This window comes from Caretta caretta, chromosome 3 (genome assembly GCF_965140235.1).
Source record: "Caretta caretta isolate rCarCar2 chromosome 3, rCarCar1.hap1, whole genome shotgun sequence".
Taxonomy (NCBI): Eukaryota; Metazoa; Chordata; order Testudines; family Cheloniidae; genus Caretta; species Caretta caretta.
This window is the reverse complement of record NC_134208.1, coordinates 148,016,330-148,040,264: the sequence shown is the minus strand read 5'-3', so window position 1 is coordinate 148,040,264 and position 23,935 is coordinate 148,016,330. Positions and strand designations below refer to the sequence as shown.

Below are 23,935 nucleotides of genomic sequence, written 5' to 3'. Positions count from 1 at the left end.
TGCGGCTCTGGAGGGGTGGGAGGTGGGGTGGGAAGGGGGTGTCCGTGTGCTGACTCCACCCTGAGCCCCAACTCCGCAGCTCCCATTGGCCAGGAACTATGGCCAATGAGAGCTGCAGGGGCAGTACCTGCAGGCAGGAGCAGCGTGAGGAGCCCCCTGGCTCCTAATTCTAACCAAATATGTGTTTGTATTTTTACTACTTCTCATGTTATTTCAGTTATTTTGTCTGTGAATCTACATTTGTAATAAACATATTCATCCAAAAAGTCTGACACATTCACAAAGAATAATCTCCTGTAAAGGCATATAAGCTCATGTAAAGGCACATTTAATGTCTGCTAAAACTACGTTTAGATAGTTCTGTAGGGATACTACTTTCCAGATGCTGCTAGAATCTTTCCAGTCTGTTACTGTTTTGAAGCCCATTCTCACAAACCTATATGCTCATGACTAACTTTACTCAGATGAATAGTCTCCATTGAAGTCATTGAGACTGCTCACATGAATAAAGTTACTCACATGTATAAGTAGTTGCAGGATGGGAGCCTTGGTGTGTGCATCTATTTGGGAAATACTCATTATGGCCCCAATCCCGAACTGAACAGGCAGACCTCTGTGCCCGTATAGTGTCCCACTGAAGTCAGTGTGGGTCTCCCCAGTCAATTCTCAGTGCAGGATTGATAGACCAGAATACCACCACCTGCATCATTTCTGAAATCGAAATACCATATGGTCAGTATCATAAGCTCTGGCACAGGCCGTCAAAGAGGAAAATACACTAATTACATTTCAATTAAAATAAATCAAAAGCCTGTCTTCTTAAAATAGACAATTCTGTCAATTTAACTGTTTTTACTCAAACAACCCAACCTCCCCACTAAGATAAAACCCATTAGTCTTCATTTATGCAAGGCCTCATGTTTCAAATGTCATAGCATTAATCATCATTGGGGGTGCATCAATTGTATTATATCCTGTTGGTTCACACCATGGGGGAGTGGTCTTCAGGCATCCAGGATGTTCATCAGTAGCACATCCTAGTGGTTTCACATTTCAATTTTTTAAAAAGGGGACATAAACACTTATAAAGAACCATTCTTTGAGTCTGGAGTGCAAAATAATTCCTAGTATAAGAATATGAGAAAACAACAGAGAAAAGGTTATATTCATCTATTGAATATATTTATAGTTTAGTTAAGTTTAATCTCATTTTCCTACAGGATTCCCAAGCTTATCTCCCCAGATGCTCAACTTGTACTTTCAGCATCAGGAAACAGGCACTTTCAACTCCCTTTCTAAAATACAAACTAAATTTGGAATACTGAACAGTTCCCAATATGCCTTTAAACTCAAAAGTGGATTACAAGTGGCTGGAGGGCCACTTGCTGCTGAGTGGGAAGCCTGACATTTTTGTGGTGTGAGAACACTTGGAGTCGAGACACTTTTTCTTCTCCAGCCTCTATCTACGCTGCTGTAGTAGTAGGATTTTATGTTTGTATTTTATATAATTTAGATTGAAGAATAAAGGATAATAATGTAGCATGTATTAAATGTATTGGTGTATGATTTGACCATATCCTGCCAGCCACCCTTTCTGAAAGCAGAAAGGAACGGCCTAATGGGCCATTGGTAAAGATGCATCAGCCAGAATCTGTGTCTGAGCTGATTTCAAGGCAATAAGAGACCTTTTAGGGTCACCACTTTGTTGTAGGGTTAGCATTTAAAATAAGTAAAAGACTTCAATGATTATTTTTCTCTTGCATTGCAATTTGATGTTCCTGTTCAAATGTTCTGTGTAAATCAATTCTGTTTTGTGTGTGAATGAGGAATGTGTGTGTTAGAAGATAAGTGTGAAGGCCATCACCGAACCAGATGTTCTAGGAAGGAACCGAGGACAGACGCAAGAGCACCAGAAGATTACAACACACCCCTATTGAAAGGTCAGAAGAGGGCAGATTGACGATTCTAAAGATGAGACAGGCACCTATCCATGGGGACAATATAGCTGTGATCAAAACCAGCATGGGGTAACTTCCTGAGACACTTAATGAAAGAACAAGATAAAGCTTGAGAAGGACAATTTAAGAAAACAAGCACTCATCAAACAACAATTGATTACAGCATGACAGTGCAAAACTCATTGGTCCCAGTGAAGGAAAATCACTATATAAACAGGGCCTTGCCATGAAACTTTGGGTTCATCCTGCCAAGACTTCCCCAGAGCATCGTGTTGCGACCGACAGAACCTGGCTCCTCCCTACCCATGATCAACCTAGTTGGCCACTAAATTGATCCGGACTCTGGACTGATAACTATAACATCAACTGGTGGGACAGAGAGAGCGAGCGTGTGAGTGATTGAATGCGTATGCTAATTGCTGTATCTTCAATAAATGCAGCGTATTGCTTTTTCCCCAGAAAAAGATCCCTTGTGCTTCTTATAAGCATAATCATGTGTTCTCCCACCTCCATTTACTTTTCTTTCATTCAGCATTAAGGGTGTGGAGGATTTTCACTTATTCCAGTGATGAGGTCCCAGTTGTGCACTGGTGTTGACCATCTTTGAAGGCCCAATTGATCAGTCAGGTGACAAATAATGTGGCATGTGTCCCATGCCAAACGCTAATAGCATTTGCAGAAGACATTTAAAGAAGCTGGTGAAATAGACAGCATCCTGGTCAATGCATTGATGTCCTCATCTTTCAGGTGCAAGGTATGCTAATTTGAGCACAACCTCATTTCATTTTTATTTCATTCAGCATAAATCACTTCAGTTCAACTCCTCATTAAGCTTGGATGACCAGGTGGCATCAGTATCTAAAAATGCCTTCTTTCACTTTCAGCTTGCTAAAAACTTTGTTCCTTCCTCCCATAAGAGGACCTGGCCACAGTAATCCATACATTTGTCACCTCCAAGCTGGATTATAGTAATTCTCTGTTTCTGAAGCTGAATGTGAAGACAATGCACAGGATCCAACTGCTTCAGAATGTGGCTGCCCTCTTCCTCCATGGCTTAGGTTGGCATGAGCCCATCAGAGCCATGCTCAAGTCTCTCCATTGACTCCCATACAGCTTCGGATGCTACTTTAAAGTGTTGGACCAAGCCACAGCTACATCAAAGACTGACTTCTATTTTAAGAGCCACCATTGACAGTGCTGACGCTGCCATCCTCTGGGACAGTGCTGATCATAAAGCCCAGAAAGAACTGTGTGAGAATTGGGGACAAAGGATTCTCACCTGAGGTGATTGGTTATGGAAAAATCTTCCAGAAGATATTAGGCAAACTAGAGTCTGACCATCTTTAGAAAGACTGCAAAACCTTCCACTTTGAAAAGATCTTTCCTTCATAAGAATGACACTCAAAACATTGATACTCCGTCCACCCAATAAACCCCTACCACGCAACAAAATCTAAAGAAATCAAAAACTGAAACCCTACCCTGATCAGAGATTTGACCCCAAGAAGAGAGAGGTGTCAGAGACTCCACAACGTCCACGAGGGACTTCTCTACTGCTACTGATTTTATATGGAAGGCGCTTAGATATTACAGTGATATGTGGCAATATAAAACCTTAAGATAGAACATATATGCAACCAGCTCACTCAGATAACTGGACAGTCAGGAACCTTCTCTAGCCAAAGCAGAGATCACCTTGTGCCGTGGAAAATCCAAGGACCTATTGCTCTGTTTGGAGGTGAGAAGAAGAATCTTTTAGAAGTTTGAGTGCCGGCCTCCTTAGCACTGACACCCTTTGCCCTGCTGCAGCTCGGGAAAGCAAAGCCTGCCTTTTTCTTGGTGCCAGCCGCAGGTGCACTGCTTGACTGTGCTTTGGGGTTGGGGGAGTAGTTTTGGAAGGTTAATTACATTACAACAGCCATCTTAAATTCATGATATTTGGTGTCACCAACCGAGGCACAAGCCGCTTCATTATTCCCAACAGAGCAAGGCAGTCGTAAGGATATAATAGATGGAGGATGTTGATGGGATTAGATTATCAAAGGATGAGTCACAAGGGGCCAAAACCTGCTCCTAGTTACCCAATTAATGCTGGAATATCCCCACTGACATCAGTGGACGTGTTCCTGATTAATACGACTATAACAGTTTTCATTATTTGAGGTTACCATCAAGAACTACTCAGAAGTTGAAAAAAGAAAAGGAGTACTTGTGGCACCTTAGAGACTAACCAATTTATTTCTAATGGTATTTCAGGGGAGTTACTCACCGTGAACAAGAGTGGCCAGATCAATGCCTATTACATGTGAGGATACAAAATGCTATGTAAGTACAGAGTATTATCATTATTGCATTGTTTACATTTAATTTGTGAGTGGCAGTTTCTTTAGTTCTGTGTTTATAGATTACTGCCTTCTATCCCTCATCATTATTCAGGAATCAGGCATGGGCACCATCTCATCATACTTTTTTTAAAATTATTGGAAGTAGTACCACAGCATTTTAGCCACTGATCTGATAGAACGTCAAAACTTGTGTCCTACATACAGACTAACTGCAAGACATGCCTCTACCGAAAAAAAATTGCTGCATTGGTCCTTATTGCCTAAAGAAGCTCCTTTTGCAGGTACAGCGTAAGAGTACAAAAATCACCCAGTTCTAACAAAATCCATAGCTTAAGATCCCCCCCACTTATCATTCCCTGAGTTTGGGGAAAAAATGTTAATTGGTTGAAACCATGTTCACTATACAAAGTTTTAGGCTTGCACTAAAATTTGCAATCAAATCACATGCCTCTAAAAATACAAGGCGATAGACAATAGCAGAACCTGAACAGTGGAAGGGGTGGCAGCTATAAATATAACGAAAGAAAAAATTCTATGTATTTGGAGTCTGCCCCAGCCTTCAGAATTACTCAGATCGTCTGTCTGTTAACAGTCATACAGCAAATTGGAGATTGACAACTTTAGTTTGGTACCTTTAATCTTTGGTTTGTTGTGAGGGTATTGCTTACCTCTCTGCTGTCCGGATGCATCCACACCTCAATGCCTCAGTTCCCCAAGCTGGTCTGCAGTCTCCCTCTGGTGATGAGCTAGTTTAACTGGATGAGTTAGTGCATTGGTCTTTGGATCAAGGGAAAAGTCCTTCCCTTCCTGTGGAATCAATAGCTCTAATCTTTTCTCTGCAGTGCAGGGGCTCCACATGGACCTTCACTTTCCCTGGGCAACAGCTTTCTGGCCGGGATTTACAACACTTTTCCCCTCATACACGGAGGTATCAAGTGCGCCCTCTCCGGGTGGCTCAGCTGAGGTACAGGGGAGCACAGGCCCTCCCTCCTCTCCAAGCACTGGCCTGGGGGCCTTAAGACAGAGAAACTGTCCCTTTCACTCAAATTCCACCTTGCTTCACTTTTCCTTGTGTCACTTCCTATGCTGCCTGGCTTTTCCTAGGCCTTCCTTGGGCCTCTTTGGCCAAACCCCTCACAAACCTCATTCCTGGCTCCTTCTCCACATTGAACCACCCTGGCAGGTTTAGGGGCCAGAGAAGCAGACAAGGGAGTGAGGAGGAAAGGCTCTGACGATTGAGGAGAGCATGGAGTTGTAGGTGGACAATGTGAAACTGTTGGGCTAGGAGAATATCAAGGCAACAGCAAAAATCAATCAGCTGATCAATGCACCAGAGGTCATAAAAGTGTGGCAGGGCCTTACAAAGCAGAGGGGCAACATGGGTGATATGGAGGCAGAAAAAAAACTCAGCGAGAAAGAGAGAAAAATACAGTTCACGGTGAAGATAAAATTGAAAGAGTAACTATGTCAGCGAATGGGAGTGTCTGTACGATGGTGGAAGCCAAAAGACGAGGGAAAGCGAGGGGCAAGAGGCACTACGGCAGAATGCTCCCATTTAAGGCTGAAAAACATAGTATTCATTTGGGAATGGCAGTCTGGAAAATGGGAGCATTCCAAAATTTAACTTCTAACCACCACAAACGGTTTTCTTTGGTAGTGACGTCACTAACAGGCTAACATACAATTTTATTTGAAAACTAAGTGCTAATACTGGTTTTCCATTCATGGCTCCTGGCTGATATCCCTTTGCATAGACCAGTATGCTGGTTTTTGGCCAAGAGATGGTCAGTAGCGTTTGTAACAAATCGAAATAGAGAGTAAGGGATACCTGACATCACTGGAAGTAAAAATTCTTAGTGTGTGCATAGAAAGCTAATTGCATTCAGGTCAGAATTTATAAAAGGACTTTCTCAAGCATAGTTGGAAAATAATGTTTTATACAAGTAGTAGTTTTCTGATACCTATCCACCCTGTTACTGCCAATACATAGACTATATTCTGATATGAATTAAACAGTCATTTATATCTATAATAACTCCATTACTTACCCCAGCTGAGCAGAGAATAGCATCTGCCCCCATCTGTTTGAAGAGCTCCTTCTCCATGCTCCATCAATTAAGTCTGCACCTGCTGTTTGTGACAACAGTATGTTGCCACAGATTGTGATGTCACAAATGTAACATTATTGCCTTCACAATAGGATCAAGAAAGTGAAAGAGATGGGTAAGCAAGAAACAAAACTCCTTAAAAATCACAGGTTCCTTTTATAATTAGCAAAAAGAGCAAAAGTTTTTTTTTTTAATGAAAAAAATCCATTTAATAAATAGGATATATTTTAAACTGTTCCCAAGTCTGAAAGTCGCTCTTTGTCCAATAAACAGTTCACAGCACAATGCCTGGATTATCTTAATTTTTAAGATCACTTGCTGAAAACTAAATACAGATACAATTATTATTAGACTTTGGTCTTTGAAGGACATTAATAGTTAAAAGAAAACCAGCACTACATTCAGCCTATAAGGGATTACTCTTTTATTAGTATAGCTCAGGGATTAGTAGATATGTTTGTCTAATGAATGCAGCTACTATATTTGAGCACATGCCTGAATAAGCTACTTGTCGATTGAAATCTATCTATTTATAAGTACTTCTGAATGTTGCAAAAAACCTGTCTGTATTAGAATGGGGCAGCTTTGGCCACTATAGTCAATGGTTTATTGCCATTATCATTACAAAATGTTTGTAGGTTGCCTTCATTTCTCTTTTCTTTCTGGACTCCAGCATATAAAACATACAGAATTTACCTTCTTACAAGTGTCAATTTAGTTAAAACTTTTGAGCTCTAATGAGGAAAGACCTTTTTTAGATGGGTTGACAGCTCTAACTAAATTACAGGGAAATGTCAATAACAAGCATTTAGCATGACAGTCGGACTGGGGCTTGTAGGGACTGCAGTAATATAAGTACATAAAATAATGTTTATATGCATTTGAGACAAACTGGGATAATTTTTTGAGAATAGTAAAAGAAGCACAAACTGAACCACTTCTTATGAAGTAAATAATGCAAAGGTCACAGACATATGATAAAATCATAATGGTTTCTAGATACATAGATTCTAAGGCCAGAAGGGACTATTGTGATCATCTAGTCTGACCTCCTGTATTGCACAGGCCATAGAACTTCCCCAAAATAATTCCTAGAGCAGATCTTTTAGAAAAAATCCAGTCTTGATTTAAAAATTGTCAGTGATGGAGACTCCACCAGGACACTCAGTAAATTGTTCCAATTATTAATTATGCTATTAAAAGATGCCTCATTTCATCTGAATTTGTCTAGGTTGACCTTCTAGCCATACCTTTTTCTGCTATAATGAAGAGTCCATTATCAAACATTTGCTCCCGATAGAGATACTTATAGACTGGCATAGGCGCTGACTCCGTGGGTGCTCCGGGGCTGGAGCACATACAGGGAAAAATTGGTGGGTGCTCTCCACCCACCAGTGGCCAAGCTCCCTGCACTGCTGCAGCTCACTTCACCTCTGCCTTGTCCTTCCAGCGCTTGCCGCCGCGAAACAGCTGTTTCGTGGCATAACAAGCTCTGAGAGGGAGGGAGGAGGAGGCTGGAAAGAGGCGGGGCCGGGATTTGGGGAAGGGGTTGGAATAGGGGCAGGGACAGGATGGAGACTTTGGGGAAGTGGTTGGAATGGGGGTGGGGCAGGGGTGTCGAGCACCCACCGGCACCAGCAGAAGTCGGCGCCTATGTAGACTGGAATCAAGTTGCCCCTTAACCTTCTCTTTGCTAAGGTAAATAGATTGAGCTCCTTGGTCTATCACTGTGAGGCATATTCTAATCTTTTAATCATTCTCATGGCTCTTCTTGAACTCTCCAATTTATCAAAATCTTTCTTGAATTGGGGATACCAGAACTGGACACAGAATTCCAGTAGTGGCTGCACCAATACCATATACAGAGGTAAAATAACCGCTCTACTCCGCCTCAAGATTCCCCTGATTACGTACCCAAGGATCACATCCTTTGGGCCACAGCATCGCACTGGGAGCTCATGTTCTGCTGATTATCGACCCTGACTTTCATTCCCCCCCCCCAGCAACATTACATCCTGTTGAGAGGTCCTTCAGATTGAATATGATGTCAGCTGCGTCAGTGTTTGTATCATAATAGTTGCTACATAGGTGAGGTGAAGCAGCTTTGGACTCAGACCAGTGGAAAATTTAACTTTTTAAAATATAAATTAGAGCAACTTGTCTATTTACCTATTTGTGCTATTGAGGATTTTTTTAAAGTACTGTAATGCTTTAGTATGTTAAAAAAATAAAGACGATAACCAATAGAAAATCTATGTGAAAACACTAAGGATCTAAACAAAGAAAGTAGGAAGTTCAAAATTAAGGCAGTCACACTTTGTGCTTCAGGGACCTTCCAGCTCATGAGGCAAAATTCTTCTTGTGGAACTGTAATGAATATTTTCTAATTCTTGATCCACTGCCTTCTACTAACTGATTTAGATGGTCCATTTTGGCCTAAAGTTTCAGATGTAAATAGCGATTTTGGGTACTCAACTTAGACATCTTGAAGGGATCTTATGTTTCAGAACTGCTGAGCACTCTCTCTCTAAAATCCAGGCTCCTTTAAACTCTCTCTAGCTGGGCACACAAAATCACTTTTAAACATGTAGCTATGAGCACTCTAGAAAAGTCAGGACAGCATGTGTTCCAGTCTCTGTGGTGCAATGCTTCTTTTGCTGGATTTACACTCCTTAAGATCAGCTATCCTCACAACTCCAGGACTACCAAGCCTGTCTGTCTCTGACATAAACACAAACATTTTAAAGAAAAAAAGGGTTTTCTATCTCAATCTATTTTCAAAAATTGCTTTTGGAACACACAGCAGCCAGTCTGAGTAATCCGACTGACAACAATTCCATTCACATGGTAGTAGTGTTTTCCTGTTTAAAATAAGATTTTCCTATCTATGCTCCAGTTTATTTTTAAGTTCAGAAAACACAAGTTGTATGTCACCCAGCTGCTTTTTCTTTCCCGCTCCATTTGCATTTAGCCCTGAAGGGACATAGTTTTATTCACATTTGGATAAACAAACTCAGAAAAATGTAATTTACATGTATATTAGCCTGTAAATGGTGTGTGTTTCCTTGGCTTCACTTATCCACCAATAGGTTCAGTCAATCTCACATCCACTGTGGAGACTAGGACTGAGCAAAGATGGATGAGGAAAAAAATCTGGTTTATATGTTCTCAGGGAAAAAGTAATGCAGAGCAAGATAAAATCAATACATTTCATTCTGAAAATAGAGCCCTTGGTGTAACCCAAGTACATATATTTCCTTAATTTACTTTATAAATGTGTCCTAATTATTACCATACAAAACCCCACACCATTTTAGGTCTTAACTATTCCAGTTTTCCCACCCCCACTCTTAGGCCTCTATGTGGTACTAAGGCAGCTTGGTATTATGGGTGGAGGGATAAAAAAGTGGGGGAAAGAAAATGTAAGATGATGTGATGTGGCATTTGTTTGGGATGACCTGCCTGACTAACTTGTGGCTTCACCATCCTTATAGATTCCTCGCTAGTCATGAGTAATGCATCCATCCCCAAAAAATCTGACCACCACCACACGAATGTTTTCTCTATAAACACACACAGTTGCAAAAATGTATAAAAGTACCTGTTCTAGAATCTAGGTATCATTGATTAAAAATACAGTACACCCTTAAAAAGAAAAGGAGTACTTAGAGATTAACGAATTTATTTGAGCATAAGCTTTCGTGAGCTACAGCTCACTTAATTGGATGCATACAGTGGAAAATACAGTGGGGAGATTTTATATACACAGAGAACATAAAACAATGGGTGTTACCATACAGACTGTAACAAGAGTGATCAGGTAAGGTGAGCTATTACCAGCAGGAGAGCGGGGGAGGGGAGGGGGGGCCTTTTGTAGTGATAATCAAGGTGGGCCATTTCCAGCAGTTGATAATGTAGCTTTGAACCTTATGAGGTTAATGACCTGAAAAAAAAATCTCTTGATCAATGTGATAAACTGTCCTCCCTACCCTGCAGATCCTCCATAACTTTATGCAGGACACCCCCTGCAAATAAAGCCTCACAACAGATTAGCTGTTCGAGAGCAGACCAAGGTTGGAGGTGAGTTCCAGAGTCAAGAACACAAGAATGCCCTGCCACTAGTGAGTTATCTTGATCACTTACCGGATAATAACTGTGCTGGCATCCTACAAGGATAGAGGTGGGTCTCTAACACAACCAGAACCCAAACTGGATCAGAATCAACATATTAAGTCTCACTCAGAACTGAAGACAGCTAGTGCAGATTACAGGTGTAGTGTGCTTTTTGTGTGAAACACTGCGTAACAAGTGAGTCAGTGAATTCTGCACCAGCTACAATTTCTAAATGGTTTTAATGTGTAGACTCACATAGAAATGATCCATCCTGGAGATGATAAAGCCCTGGTAAGGGTGCCAAGGTCCACATTCAAAAGGAAAGGTCACAGCTTTTTGCTGTGTGCAAATAAAAGCAGTAACGATGGCTCCATGTTTATCTGGGCATCCAGAAACTCGTGTCTTGCTTGTTTTTCCCCATCTTATGCACCAGTCTTTTATTATACTCTCGTAAATTGCTTGACTGAGCTAGCAGCGTTGGATGAGATGGATATGGAGAAGAGAATTATTTGCATATGGAACATGCTGTAGTCCATATTTATCACAAACTAATAGGCCTATGTAACCTTTTGAACAAGAGGGTTAACAGAATGGAGTTCTCGGGAATCCTGCATGACAGAACCCTCTGGGAAGATGAGCAATTGCCCAAAACTACCCTCTGGGATCTTTTAGAAAGGAGCAACTTCACCTACTGCTGCTAGGGTCTCTAGTTATGTTCCATCACTAGTATTACAGGCAGCCAACAGATTTAAAAGAATCGTCATGAACACCTCATTTACATTCTTCACCAGGAGATCAACTAATGACAAGTACTAATTGGCAGGCCAGATGTGAGGGGCCTCCACTATCTTTTTACATCAGGATTGACTGTTTTGGATTCTCATCTCCCTGCACACTGGGGATTTGTGCAGAGCTAGGAGGGAAGATTCTTAGGAGGGCGCTGTAGAGGACCCCGTTTGAAAAGGTTGCATTCACAGCCTGGTTCGTGTGGATTGGAGAGATCATGGGCAACGGGATAGCTAAACTGGGTTTAAAGAGAAATGTTTAAAATGAAAAGTAATTGAGATTTGTCATAGGAACTAGTAATAACTACAAAGAAGCTGGTGTTAGTTTATATTTAAAAACAGAAACATAAAACCAATAAGTAGATATTTCACAATTGCCCTGACCACTGTTGCTGGTTCCTTCTCTATCCATTTCCCATTCCCTTTGTATGTCTCTTTTTACATTTTAACTCCTTTAGTGCAGAGACAGTGTCATCCCCCTGTTTGGGAAGTGTCCAGCACACTTTGGGAGATCGTACAATTTGAATAATTGTTTGTTTACATGGGATTAATTAATTTTGCTGCTCCTCAACATTTGAGCAAAAGTCTCTTCCAAGTTTAGAGTACTGAGACAGTCCATGTTAGCTGTCCCAATAAGCTATCTGATATTTCCCTTATCATGCTCTAACACAGAATCACAGAAGAGGAGAGGCAGGAGTTTAAAAGCAGAGCAGGCTGGTATTCCTTTGTGTTAAAAGTCACCTTTTATCCTGGAAATGGGAGTATATCCAGCCACCTCAGTATCCAATCTAAGACAGGTTTGGCAAGCTTTCTGGAACCAAAGCTCATCATTTACTCATCAGGAGGATTCACTGGGGCCACAGAATCACCAGTAATTCATGAGGCTGCAGTAGTCTTGGGCTTGTGAGGGGCAGGCTTCAGTGAAAATACCCAAATTTAGGACTGTCTGGGTAGGGGAGGCAGTCCTCATGCCATACTAGGAAGTTTTCCATTGTGAAGTGGGGGAAAACTGAAGTTCTTGCAGGGATTGAGTTGTCTCTGCCCTAATTGGCAACTGTCTCCTCTTGAGATTCTGAGTCAAATGTTGCTGGATTGAGGAGCACAGAAGTCAGATATCTCAGACTGAAGGTAGCTTTAGTCTCCATGACCTCTGTGAAGTCTTCCATGACGTACTTATTATTAGAGAAGAGGCCAGACACAGAATCAGTCAGGGACAAAGTCAAAGCTGTCAATGTTCTGTGCAATGGAGGATGTCTGCAAAGTGATTGGGGTGGGGATGGAACACTACAGGCTGCATTGGAAGAGAGGAGGACCCTTACATGTGGCCACATCAAGTGAAGAAATAGTTGTAGTAAAAACAATCAATGGAGAAGGGTAGTTAAACCCTAATTACAGAATACTAATATTTATTTATGCACAAATTTTACCTTTATTACTTCCACTGTTATTTAAGGGCTAGATAGATGTGTGTAAATGGAAGATAATGAGGATTTACTCCCAGATTGCTAAATGAGCTCATGCTGCACATCTTCAACTTTTTGTTAAAAATGTGTATGCCACACAGAATCAGTGGACATTATTATTTATTTTGAAAATCAAGACAGCTAAATCGAAGAAACACGTGTTCAAGCTGATGGTGGGATGGTTCTTGTTTAAAATCTGCCACCACATAGAAAGGAGAACTTGGGAGATTCCCCTGCCTCGGATGGATTTCACACCTCCCTTGATAGTGCTAAAACTTTCCTTCCAGAGAAGATTTAGTGCTAGGGCTCAAAAATAATTCTAAAAAGCATTTTTTTCTTCTTTTGGAATAAACCAGATTGTACCAAAAGGTAGATATTCTTAAAAAACAACCCCCGCCCCCCAAACAACAACAACAAACCAACTGGTGATTGAGTCTCAAGTCTCCCTACATGTCTCGTGGCCTATACTTTTAATGAAGCAAGCTGAATACTGCTATGTCCATCACTATATTTTTCATTTAATAACTTTTCATTAAATATTCACCTTGCAAGTATGCAGCTACTTGGATAACATGACATTTGCTTGAGAACACAGAAAATAAAAAAATGTAACCAACTAGAATTTTTCCTATTTCTCACCTTTCCTTTTTTCCCAGTTAAGACAAGATCTAAATCGTTTTGCATTTCATCCTATGCTATATCATCACTGGGATTTCTCACTCTCTCCAATCTGCAGCAGTGTACAGCTATGTCCTGGAGCCAATTATATAATGCACTCAGGCAGAACTAATCCTAAATAAATGCTTTATAAATATGATTGGTTTTATTCCAGAAAACCCAGGCCCACAGAAGCAGACACACAATTTTAAGAGATTTAGTAGACATGACCTTAAAAACAGTTTAGAAGCTCAGGGCATCTGACTGTGAGGACATCAGTGTTGTACAGGAAAATATTTATTATAAATTTGTGTTATGTGTTACAGTTGCAATTTCATCAGCAGAAACTGGAGCAAATAAAGCATGTCATCATTGTCTTCCTTCCAGGAAATCTTATTTTTATCTCAGCACTGATTCCTCAGTTGGTTGCTCATTTCTTGCAGGTCAGCAATCATGCTGTCCATAGCTGTTACTTCATCAACTAATTCACTGGAAACCTCACTGCTTGTTGCATCTGCAAAAAGTTGCTGCATAATAAAAACAAAAACAATATTTAACTATATTTACAGTCATCATAATCGAAACTAGATGCAGTGAGATCATCCTACAGACAGAATTAAAGTCCCCAATTTGCATGTCGTGACCTCTGATCTCTCTCTCTTTTTCTTTTTTTTTGCATCCATGGTCATCTCCCTCATCTTAACTTGACCCACCAATGCCACTTTGTGGTGAACAAACAGAAGGCACACATAGAAGTGAATGACTATCATTCTCTTCTCAGACTCAGAGCATGTTTCCTTTTCAGTCCGCCTGACATTCTCCAGTCCGCCCAGGAAAGCTGGGTTTCTGTTAAGGCCCACTCCTGCCCCTATTAAAATCTTAAGATGTTTTGCCATTAATCTCAGTAAACAGGATCAGACTCTTCCTTCACACCACAGTTCACACAACACTGTTGTGTGGACTGATCTGTTTGGTAAAGTAAAAGTAGTTCTGTATTTTAACTGACTGTCATTTTTTCTTGTATGTTATACTATATATCATTTGTTCCAGATTGCCAAAATAAACATGTTGTAACATTTGATGTCAGAACATGAGTGGGTGGCTGCAGGCATCTGTCAATAATTAACTCAATCAACAGAAAACAAGACGCTGAAGTGTAATAATAATGCTAAGCACTTATACAGTGGTTTATATTTTTAAAACTTCAGTGTCGACAAATCCTGTAAAATACTGTAATCCTTCCTTTACATATAGGAAAAGTGAGGCAGAGAGGTTAAATGATTTGCCTAAAGCGATACAACATGTTAGTAGTAAAACTGGGATTACATCTCAAGACTTCCTGAATCACTCCTTTGTATTACCCACTAAAAGACAATGCTACCCGACAGCCAGCTTCTGCCATCCGTAGTTATGTTGCTTTCCTCAAGTTAGTCTCATTGAAATGCATGGGACTATTTGAGGAGTGAGGTACCACTTAGCATGAATATGGGTGGCAGAATAAATGTCATGCTGGTGATCAAAAGGGAAATCTGGCCATAAATTCCATGTTTTTGATCCAAAGGAAGTGTGTAGAGTAATTCACTTTGTCAAACTCAATGACTAAAAGACAGAATGAAGCCTAAATTTAGATAGGATAAAAACTAACCAAGGGCATAAGGATTGCTATGGGATATATACGTCACCGCCACCATCAAAATATAAGAAAATAAGATTGACATATAAACAAAAGTATGCTATGGAGAGCTAACAAGTCACCAACTTGCTTCACGAATGCTTTGCCACTGAACAAAGAACTCCTTCTTACAGAAATATAGATTTGCTCATTTTAAAAACTACACATGATTTTTTTGGACACTCAGCCTAGCAAACTCAAACTAGGAATTTGGCAGGCAAGTTAGGTCCTTCCTGTGTAATGCAGGTAGTCAATTTACACTGGCTCAGCATTACTGACATTACACTGACTTTTTTTTTAAAAATCTGCTACTTTCTTAACATTGTTAAAGAACTAGTCAGCTAGACTAATCAACTAGATATGCATGATTTACTTTAAAAGAAACTGTGCTGATCTGTTCATATCACCTGTATGGTCAGGAAGCTTTAGCATTTGATCTTTAATTATTTTCTCCGCTCTCTCTCTTCTTCTGAAGAACAAGTCACTAGTCTAACACCTAAGATCATTCTCAGTACCTTGAAAGAAAAGTACTTTGTTCAAAATCCCCCCCAAACACTGAGTCCTCAAACTAAAGACAAGAACCAGGTGAAAAAATGGGTATACTGGAGTTACTGCTGAGCAGATATATAAATCAAAACTTTTGAAGGGGGGTAGTATTTAAACAAAAAACAAAACACAAAAATCTTTCGAAGTGCAATGTGACGTTTAAAATTTAAGACAAAAAATTGGAACATACAGAAAAATCAGTTCAGATCACCCAAACAACTTAATCTCTGCCCATTTCACTTCTCTTACAATTGTCAGAAACTTAGACACCCTTATCTGCCAGGAACATACAAGTTCATTTCATCAGTAACTTTCGGAATTAAGAACAGATTTTACTAGACTCTGATTCTTAATCTTCCAAAGATTGCACCATACAGTATGATTTAAACCACCTGGACTTGTGTTTACATCATTCATGCCAGGGACTCCTGCCTCCTTTCAAGAGTCATACTCAGTCTAAAGAAAAGACATACAGTCCTTTACTACTTACTGAATCAAAACAGAACACACAAACGGCAATAATTTCCCAGTATTCCCAAGAGGTACTGGAGTCAGCATTTAAACAAATGTCATTAGTCATGGAGTCAGCATATCTAGCGATACAAACTTCCTAGGCTCAGATCCTTAAATTACAGTCCTTAAATGGTAAGAACCAAGTTTAGCCAAGTTTGTAATGTATATACATGTATATAAAACCTATGCTCTGTAATTCACACACGCTAAGTACAGACACAGGATGAAGCGATCTTAAAATCAGATAGGAACATTAATTTTTATTCAACAAAAATATATTCAGGAGCAGGCCTTAATTAAAGAATGAGTACACCTTACACCGTGAAGGGAAGGAAGAGTAAAAGATAGAATGTTGATGGTTGTACAGGGACAGAATTAAGGATGACTGCATAGCTACAAATTTTCAATTTTATTTTTGAATCATCACATTTTTATGGCATTTTCAAAAATGCTTAGTGTTATGTTTGTTTATACCTAACTACAGTTTAAAATATTTTGCCTAGGAATTTAAAAAAAAAATTCAATAATGCTGAGTTGCAATAATTCTGGCAGATTTTGCAATCCGTGCAGAGTTGGAGCCCATTGCTTCTCAGACGGTCTTCCACAACCCCTGCTCCCAGAATGGTTTCCTGCCTGGCATTCTTCTCATGGCCATCCACATATGGAAAATAACCCAGAAGTGAAACATAACTCCATTTCTGAAGTCTTCCAACCTTCCAAACCACCTGTGCCAGTTTGCGTGACATTTTCCAATAAAATTCTAACCTGAGCTAAGAATTGGCCTGCGAAATTTTAGGATGATTGGTTTGGTTTAGGCAAAGATGGGGAGAGAAAAATTTGGCTTATAATAGTGACCCTTAATTAAGCAGAAATGAGCATCCCTCTATGATGTAGTGTGATTCATGGGCATTATCTGATCTATAAATGTCTTCTATTTAGGAGGTGGGCTGAGAGATCAGAACTAAAGATAAAGTCATAGAGACTTTTCCTTTGAGATATTTCTAAACCAGTCTCACCTTTGCTTTGGATGACAAGCCACGCAGGTTGAGTCGAGCTGAAGAAAGTATCTGCAAAGCTCCCTGGTGATCAGATTTGTTTTTACTGCACTTTATTGCCACTAAAAGTCAAAGCAAAAGGGGGAAAAACATTAAACACCATAATGATAGCCTGTAGGTATAAATCCAACAGTTAATCAGAACACTGAACAGCTGTCATAAAACATTTGGAACATAATATCCCACAAAGAGAAAACTTGATTAAAAATAGTAAGTTTGCTTAAGGAGAAAACAAAAGCGTAAACAAGAATATGTTCAGTTAAGGTATATTTTAGGATTCCTTCACAAGTCATTCTCACTACTTGTATTGACAGACCCAACTGCTCTATAAAAAAAAGTGCCATATACCTCCAACACATACACTATGTATACACCACATTCCTTAAGACTGCACTATAAAGCAAAACCTTAACTCTGATCTCATATTTCTCCAAGAGAAAACACACCACACCACACCACACCACACACTTCACTGGTGCACAGATGTCTATATGGGTGTGCTGATTTTTTTGGCACATTCAGAGAATTCTGAGGGATTACTGAGGTATGATTTTACTTTGCAGAAGCCGTGTTGGTTAGTTCCCATCATGCCAAGATCATCCAGATCCTATATAATTCTATTTCTATTTTTTTAAATTTGTAATTACCATTTAAGCCAATTTACCCAGCACTGTTGTAAGGCTTATTGGTCTATAATTCTCACTATCACCCCATGTAGTCTGTTAAAAATAGATGCATTTACTATACTCCAGGATAGAAGCTAATTTTAATAAGATTGGACATTTTCATTAACAGCTCAACCACCTCATTCTTAAGTTCTTTCAGAATTCTTGGATGTACCATATGATGCTTAATTGGCAACTGATACTCCTTAATTTTTCAATATATTCCAGCACCTCTTCTTTTGACACCACAGTCTCTGACAATACCTCATCTTTACAAGAAGAGGCTACTTCCCTGGAACTGGAGATTCTTCAAGATATGTGGTCCCTATTTGTATTCTACTGAGGCTTATATGCATATGCCATACATCTGGAGCTGGAGATTTTGAAAGTAGTAGTGTCTGCTGGTCTGCACATGTGCCCTTGCTCCGCCTCAGGGTTACATCCAAGGCGATAAAGGGCAGGGTAGAACAACCGCACTCTCAGTTCCTTCTCCACTGCGAACCAAGAAATCCACAGCAGAGGGGAAGGAGGGTGGGATTGGAATACAGATAGGGACCACACATCTTGAAGAACCTCCAGTTACAGGTTAGTAACCTCATCTTCTTCGAGTGATGGCCCCTATTGTATTCCACTGAGAGTGATTAACAAGCAGAACATAGTGAGAAGGAAGATGATAAAACCGTGGAATGGAGAACAGCTATGCTGAACAGGGCATCCATCGCAGAGTCTTGCACCAAGGTGTACTGGGAAGAGAAGTTACGCACCAAGGGAGAGGGAGGCAATCCCAACAACAGATAGCTGAGTGTAATGCATCCTGAAATCCACTTAGAAATCCTTTGAGCAGAGATTGCTTGCCCCTTAATCCTTTCTACTATAACGATAAAGAGTCTAGGGGACTTCCTGAATGATCTCGTCCTCTGCAGACAGAAGGTCAGGGCACCGCAGACATTGAGTGAATGAAGGCACTGTTCTTTCACTGAGGTGTGTGGCTTCAGAAAGAACGCAAGTAAGTGCGTGGGTTGGTTGAGATAAAAATGGGATACAACCTTTGGCAGAAACTTGGGACGCAAGTGCAGGGAAACTTTATCTTTATGGAATGTGGTAAATGGGGGCTCCACTATCATTGTCCCCAGTTCGCCTACCCTTCTTGCAAAATAGCAATAGCTATTAGGAAGGCAGCCTTCATGGAGAGGAGAGACAGGGAGCAGGAGGCTAGTGGTTCAAAGGGTAATTTCATCAATATTGTGAGGACAAGGTTGAAATCCCATTGGGGAGCAGTGGGTTGAACGGAAGGATAAGTTTGTAGGAGGCCCTTCCAAAATTTTGTAGTCAAGGGGTGTGTAAAGACAGAGTGCCTTTCCAAATGGGGGTGGAAAGCACTAATTACTGCTATGTGCACTTTGACAGAGTTGAGAGTGAGTTCTGACTCCTTCAGGGACAGGAGATAGTCCAAGAGAAGAGGAATGCCCATGGCTTCAGGGGCAAGACTCTTCTGCTGGGCCCAGGAGGTGAAATGTTTCCACTTGGCCTGATAGGACTGCATTGTGCACTCTTTCCTGCTACTTGAAAGGACATCTTGTACTGACAACGAACATTCCCATTCTAACGAAGATGCCCATCCAAAAACCAAGCTCTCAGGTGACGGGTGTGTGGAATGGGATGTCTGATCCTGCCGTTGCGTTGCGTAAGCAGTTCCAGAAAAGCTGGCAGCAGAAGTGGGGGACATGTAGACAAGCGGAAAAGGGAAAACCAGAATTGGTGAGGCCAGAAAAGGGCAATCAGGATGACCGTAGCTCCCTACCGCCCCATCTGATCTTGTATAGGACACATGGCAGGAATGGTAGGGGAGGAAAGGCATTACTGATCTGGTCTGATCGGTGGATAACTAAGGCATTGCCTTGGGAAAAGATGCAGAGCCCTCCCCAGGAGCTGTACTGGATGCATTTGCTGTTTGTGCTGGAGGCAAAGAGGTCTCTGGTCAGATTCCTCCAGCAGTTGAAAACGGTGGCAATCACAGAGTCGTGTAGCTCCCATTCATGGTCAGCCACAAATTTCCTGCTGAGGGAGTCTGCAATCACGTTCTGAGTTCCCAGAAGAAAGGCTGCTGACAACAGGATCTTGTGGGCGATGCATCAGTCCCAGAGATGAACAGCTTCTGCACAAAGTACTGGTGACCTCGTGCACCCTTTGTTTGTTTATGTAGTAAATGGTGATGGTGTTGTCTGACATGATGAGAACGTGACAGAAGTGAATAGATGGGAGAAATGCATGACGTGCTGTCCTTACCATCCGAAGTTCTAGGATGCTGATGTACATCCTGGATTCCTGAGTGGTCTAAGTTCCTTGTGTCATGAGTTTGCCCATGTGGGCACCCCAGCCATCGAGCAATGCATCTGTGATGATCGTCGTGCTTCGAGAAGACGGAAAGAAGGGTATCCCGGTGAAAACCTGAACCGGGTCCATCCACCATCGAAGGGAACAGAGAACCTCGGGGGAAACTGTCAGTAGGAGGTCCATGGAATGGTGCGTGGGATAATAAGATCTCTCAAGCAACAGCTGTAGGCATAAGAAGCGGAAATGAGTGAAGGCAGTGACGTACATGCTTGCTGCCATGTGGCCAAGAAGGGAAAGGCAAGTTCTGGCTGGAACAGAAGTACTGGAGGCCACTGTGGTAATCAGTGCTTGCAGGGCCTGAAATCTATCCTCTGGTATGTAGCCATGTGCACAGAACACATCAATATGTGCCCTGAATTACTATACGGACTGTGTGGGATATGCTCACCCCCAGGGAGGAAAGGAGTAGGAGCAGCAAGGAGGTTGAAGGTTGAGCCTCTTGTCTGGATCGTACTCTAGTAGCCAGTCATCGAGATAAGGGAATTTAAGGACCCCTTGACACCAGTGAAGACCCATGGACCCGTGTGCCCGAATGGTATAACTCTGTACTGGAAGTGTCTTGGGCCTACCATAAATCTCAAGAACTGTCTGTGGGTAGGATGGATATCTAAATGGAAGTAAGCATCTTGCATATTAAGAGCCATAAACCACGCATCTCTTTCTAGTGAGAGTATAATGGCTGCAAGGGTGGCCATATGAAACTTTGGTTTAGGTATGAAGTGGCTGAGATGACAGAGATCTAAGATTGGTCTCCATCCTCCCTTCTTGGGCACCAGGAAATAGGTGGAATGGAACCCTGCACCTTGAAATACTGTAGGAACAGGCTCTATTGATCCTCTTTGCAGTAGGGAGTCTACCTCTAGGGAGAGCATACTGTCATGAGAGTGGTCCTGGAAGGAGGACGGGACGAGGCATGTGGATGAGGTAGCATCATGAACTTGATCATATAGCCATGTCGAATGACATTCAGGACCCACTTGTCTATTGTAATTGCACTCTGAGCTGGTAAAAAGTGTGCTAGATGTCCCTCAAAGAGGAAGGGTTGTACGTATGATAGGATGCAAGGCAACTGACGGCTCTCTAGATGCACTCAGAAATATCACTTTTGTGAAGACTGAGTTTGTGGTGTCGAAGACTATATGGGCAGACCCGGGGGATGGGACCATTGGTCTTCTGACGCTTTCCAAGATGCTTGTAGAGTTGCTGATGAAAGGACTGAGGAGTTCTGACCTGTTGTGTGGGAGGTAGGTGGTAAAACTTTCACTTGGGTGCAGGTGTATAAATACACAGTGATCACAGGGTGTCTCTGGAGTCCTTGAGGGAGTCGTCAGTCTCCTGGTTGAAGAGGTGAGATTCATCAAAAGGGAGGTCCTCAATGGAATTCTGCACCTCCTAAGGAAATCAGACAAATGGAACCAGGATTCCCTCCTCATGACAATCCCTGTGGCCACAGTTCGTGAAGATCTGTCCACTGAATCCACTACAGCCTGGAGCACTGTCCTGGTGCCCAGTCTGCCTTCCTCTGGGATAGTGTGGAAGTGGGCATGATCCTCCTGGGGAAGATTCTCTACAAAGTCTGCTAACTGACTGTAATTTAGAAAGTCATATTTAGCTAATAACGCCTGGTAGTTGGAGATCAGAAACTGAAGGCTGGCCGAAGAAAAGACCTTGCAACCTAGGAAGTCTGGTTTCTTACCTTTCTTGTCAGCTAGAGTAGAATGTGGAGGTTGTTACCAGGCTTGTTCCATTGCTGCTTGTATAAATCAAGGAATTGGACAGGGGGTGAGAAAACAGAAACTCAGACCCCTTTGCCAGTACATAGTATCTCTTTTCCACTGACTTTGCGGTGGGTGTGCAAGTGACCAGAGTATGCCAGAAAGTTTGGGCCAGTTGAGGAACAACATAGTTGACTGGTCGCACCACTCTGAATGGTACAAATGCATGCAAGGTATCAAGCAACTGATGTTGGCCCTCCTGCACTTCCTCCAGTGGAATGTGGAGGGCATCAGCCACTCTTTGTAACAGTTCCTGGATCTGACGGTGGTCATCAGGGGAGGGAGGAGAAAGGAATCAACAGCACTGCTACATCTGGATGATTAAGGGAACCTCTCTGGTTCTGGCAGTACCATCAGAGTCGGGCTAAGTGGTGCATCCTCTGACTCTGGTTCTGAACGCCTAGTCAATGAAGGCCAGAGTGTTACCTGGAAAAGAGATTTAGGGTTCCCCCAAAATAGCTCACCTATCACCAATCTGTTCTCCTAAGGCATGGATCTCCAGAGTGGTTAAGGAAATACCTGGAGGACATGGATACAGCTTTCCGATAAATGACTGACAGCCACAAGAAGTATTCTTTTCCAAAACAAGGCACCTTTTAATTGGTGCAAATAACAATCCCTAACACAGTTGCCAACATCCTCAAGTATTGAAGAATGGTATAAAGAAATAATTTAGCTTCCGCACAATGTCCTAATCCTCCTTAACGGATGTTTGTCCTGGGCTATTCTTATTACTCTTTCTAATTGCCAAATCGCTTATTACTTTCTTGTTCCTCCACTACTGGCTTATCCATTGTGTCAAGGAGTAGTTGGTGGAGAAGGGTTCTTTCTTTGTGGCTCAACCTAATTTTGCATTCTTGGTTTCTCCCAGTGATCTCAACTGCTGTTTGTTGCTGGATGAAGTTGACTAAGCCCTACTTTACACAAGTGCAGAGAAACTATATTAGGAGTTTGCACCAGTGCAACTACCTCAGTGTAGTTACACAGGTGCTAATTTCCTTCAAGTAGACTGGTCCTTTAAATTTCACCATTAACATCTTTCAGGCTTTCAGCCGTGAAGTAAGAAAAGGAAGTATATTATGAAGATTTGCACAATCTACTCTGAGCAGCAGCTAATTTTGGCATTGTGGGTAGGTGGGCTTGGCAGAAAACTATCACTTATTTCCTCCCCTCTCTTCTTAATTAAGACCAAGGTCTCTAGAAGAACATCTGAGCCCCAATGAAGGGAAGCCAAGGAGCACAGAGATCATAGGTGGTATATCTATCTGAATCTCACTGAGAGGGAGCAAAGACCAAAGAGTCTATCAGAGTCCAGAGCTACACAATCTACTGAGAATTGCCTCTCAATTTGTATCTTGTCAGCTGAGCTTATTTTGTGGGAGGCTTGGAAGAGTACCACTATAATATTTCTCCCCCAGTGTGCTCTCCCTTTTCACGGCTGAGACAGGAATCATTTTCTCTCACTTTCTCAGGAACTTCCAGAGATCTCTACTGTGTGCTACTCACAGTGTTTGCTGGCTCACAGGCCTTTTAAATGCTGCCTCATCTTATACTCAGGAACTCTATCTCACTGCACCCAGACTCAACTTTTCACATGCAGTAACAAGATTATATCCCAAACAATAGGTGCCATATGAGTTCCAATATCTGAGGATAAGAAAGAATGTATTTTGTTAGTGAGTTTCTTAAGTACTCTGTATATTCTTTATGAATGATATAAAATGTTATGTTTCAGAGCGAACATACCATGGGCAAGCTCTATGGCTCCTTTCACCAATTCTTTAAAAGACGAAATATCTTTCTCCCAATCTGCTGATTGCATTTCACATTTATGTGCCTTGGTGAGATACTGTAGTGACTGCAAAACAATCAATTAACGCAAAATT

At 41.4% G+C, this 23,935-nt stretch overlaps 1 protein-coding gene across 3 annotated transcripts in view; it reads right to left on the bottom strand.

Moving 5' to 3' along the window:
* Positions 1 to 13,708: 13,708 nt before the first annotated feature.
* The window catches only part of TTC27 (tetratricopeptide repeat domain 27), a 182,670-nt gene continuing 172,443 nt past the window's right edge, over positions 13,709 to 23,935 (bottom strand). For all 3 annotated transcript variants that reach the window (XM_048843605.2, XM_048843604.2, XM_048843606.2), the window contains 3 exons: positions 23,796 to 23,907; positions 17,177 to 17,277; positions 13,709 to 13,956 (listed from right to left, as the gene is read on the bottom strand). In XM_048843605.2, coding sequence (XP_048699562.2) covers positions 13,834 to 13,956; positions 17,177 to 17,277; positions 23,796 to 23,907 — 336 coding nt within the window. In that variant the 3' untranslated portion in view covers positions 13,709 to 13,833. The remainder of the gene's footprint in view (positions 13,957 to 17,176; positions 17,278 to 23,795; positions 23,908 to 23,935) is intronic.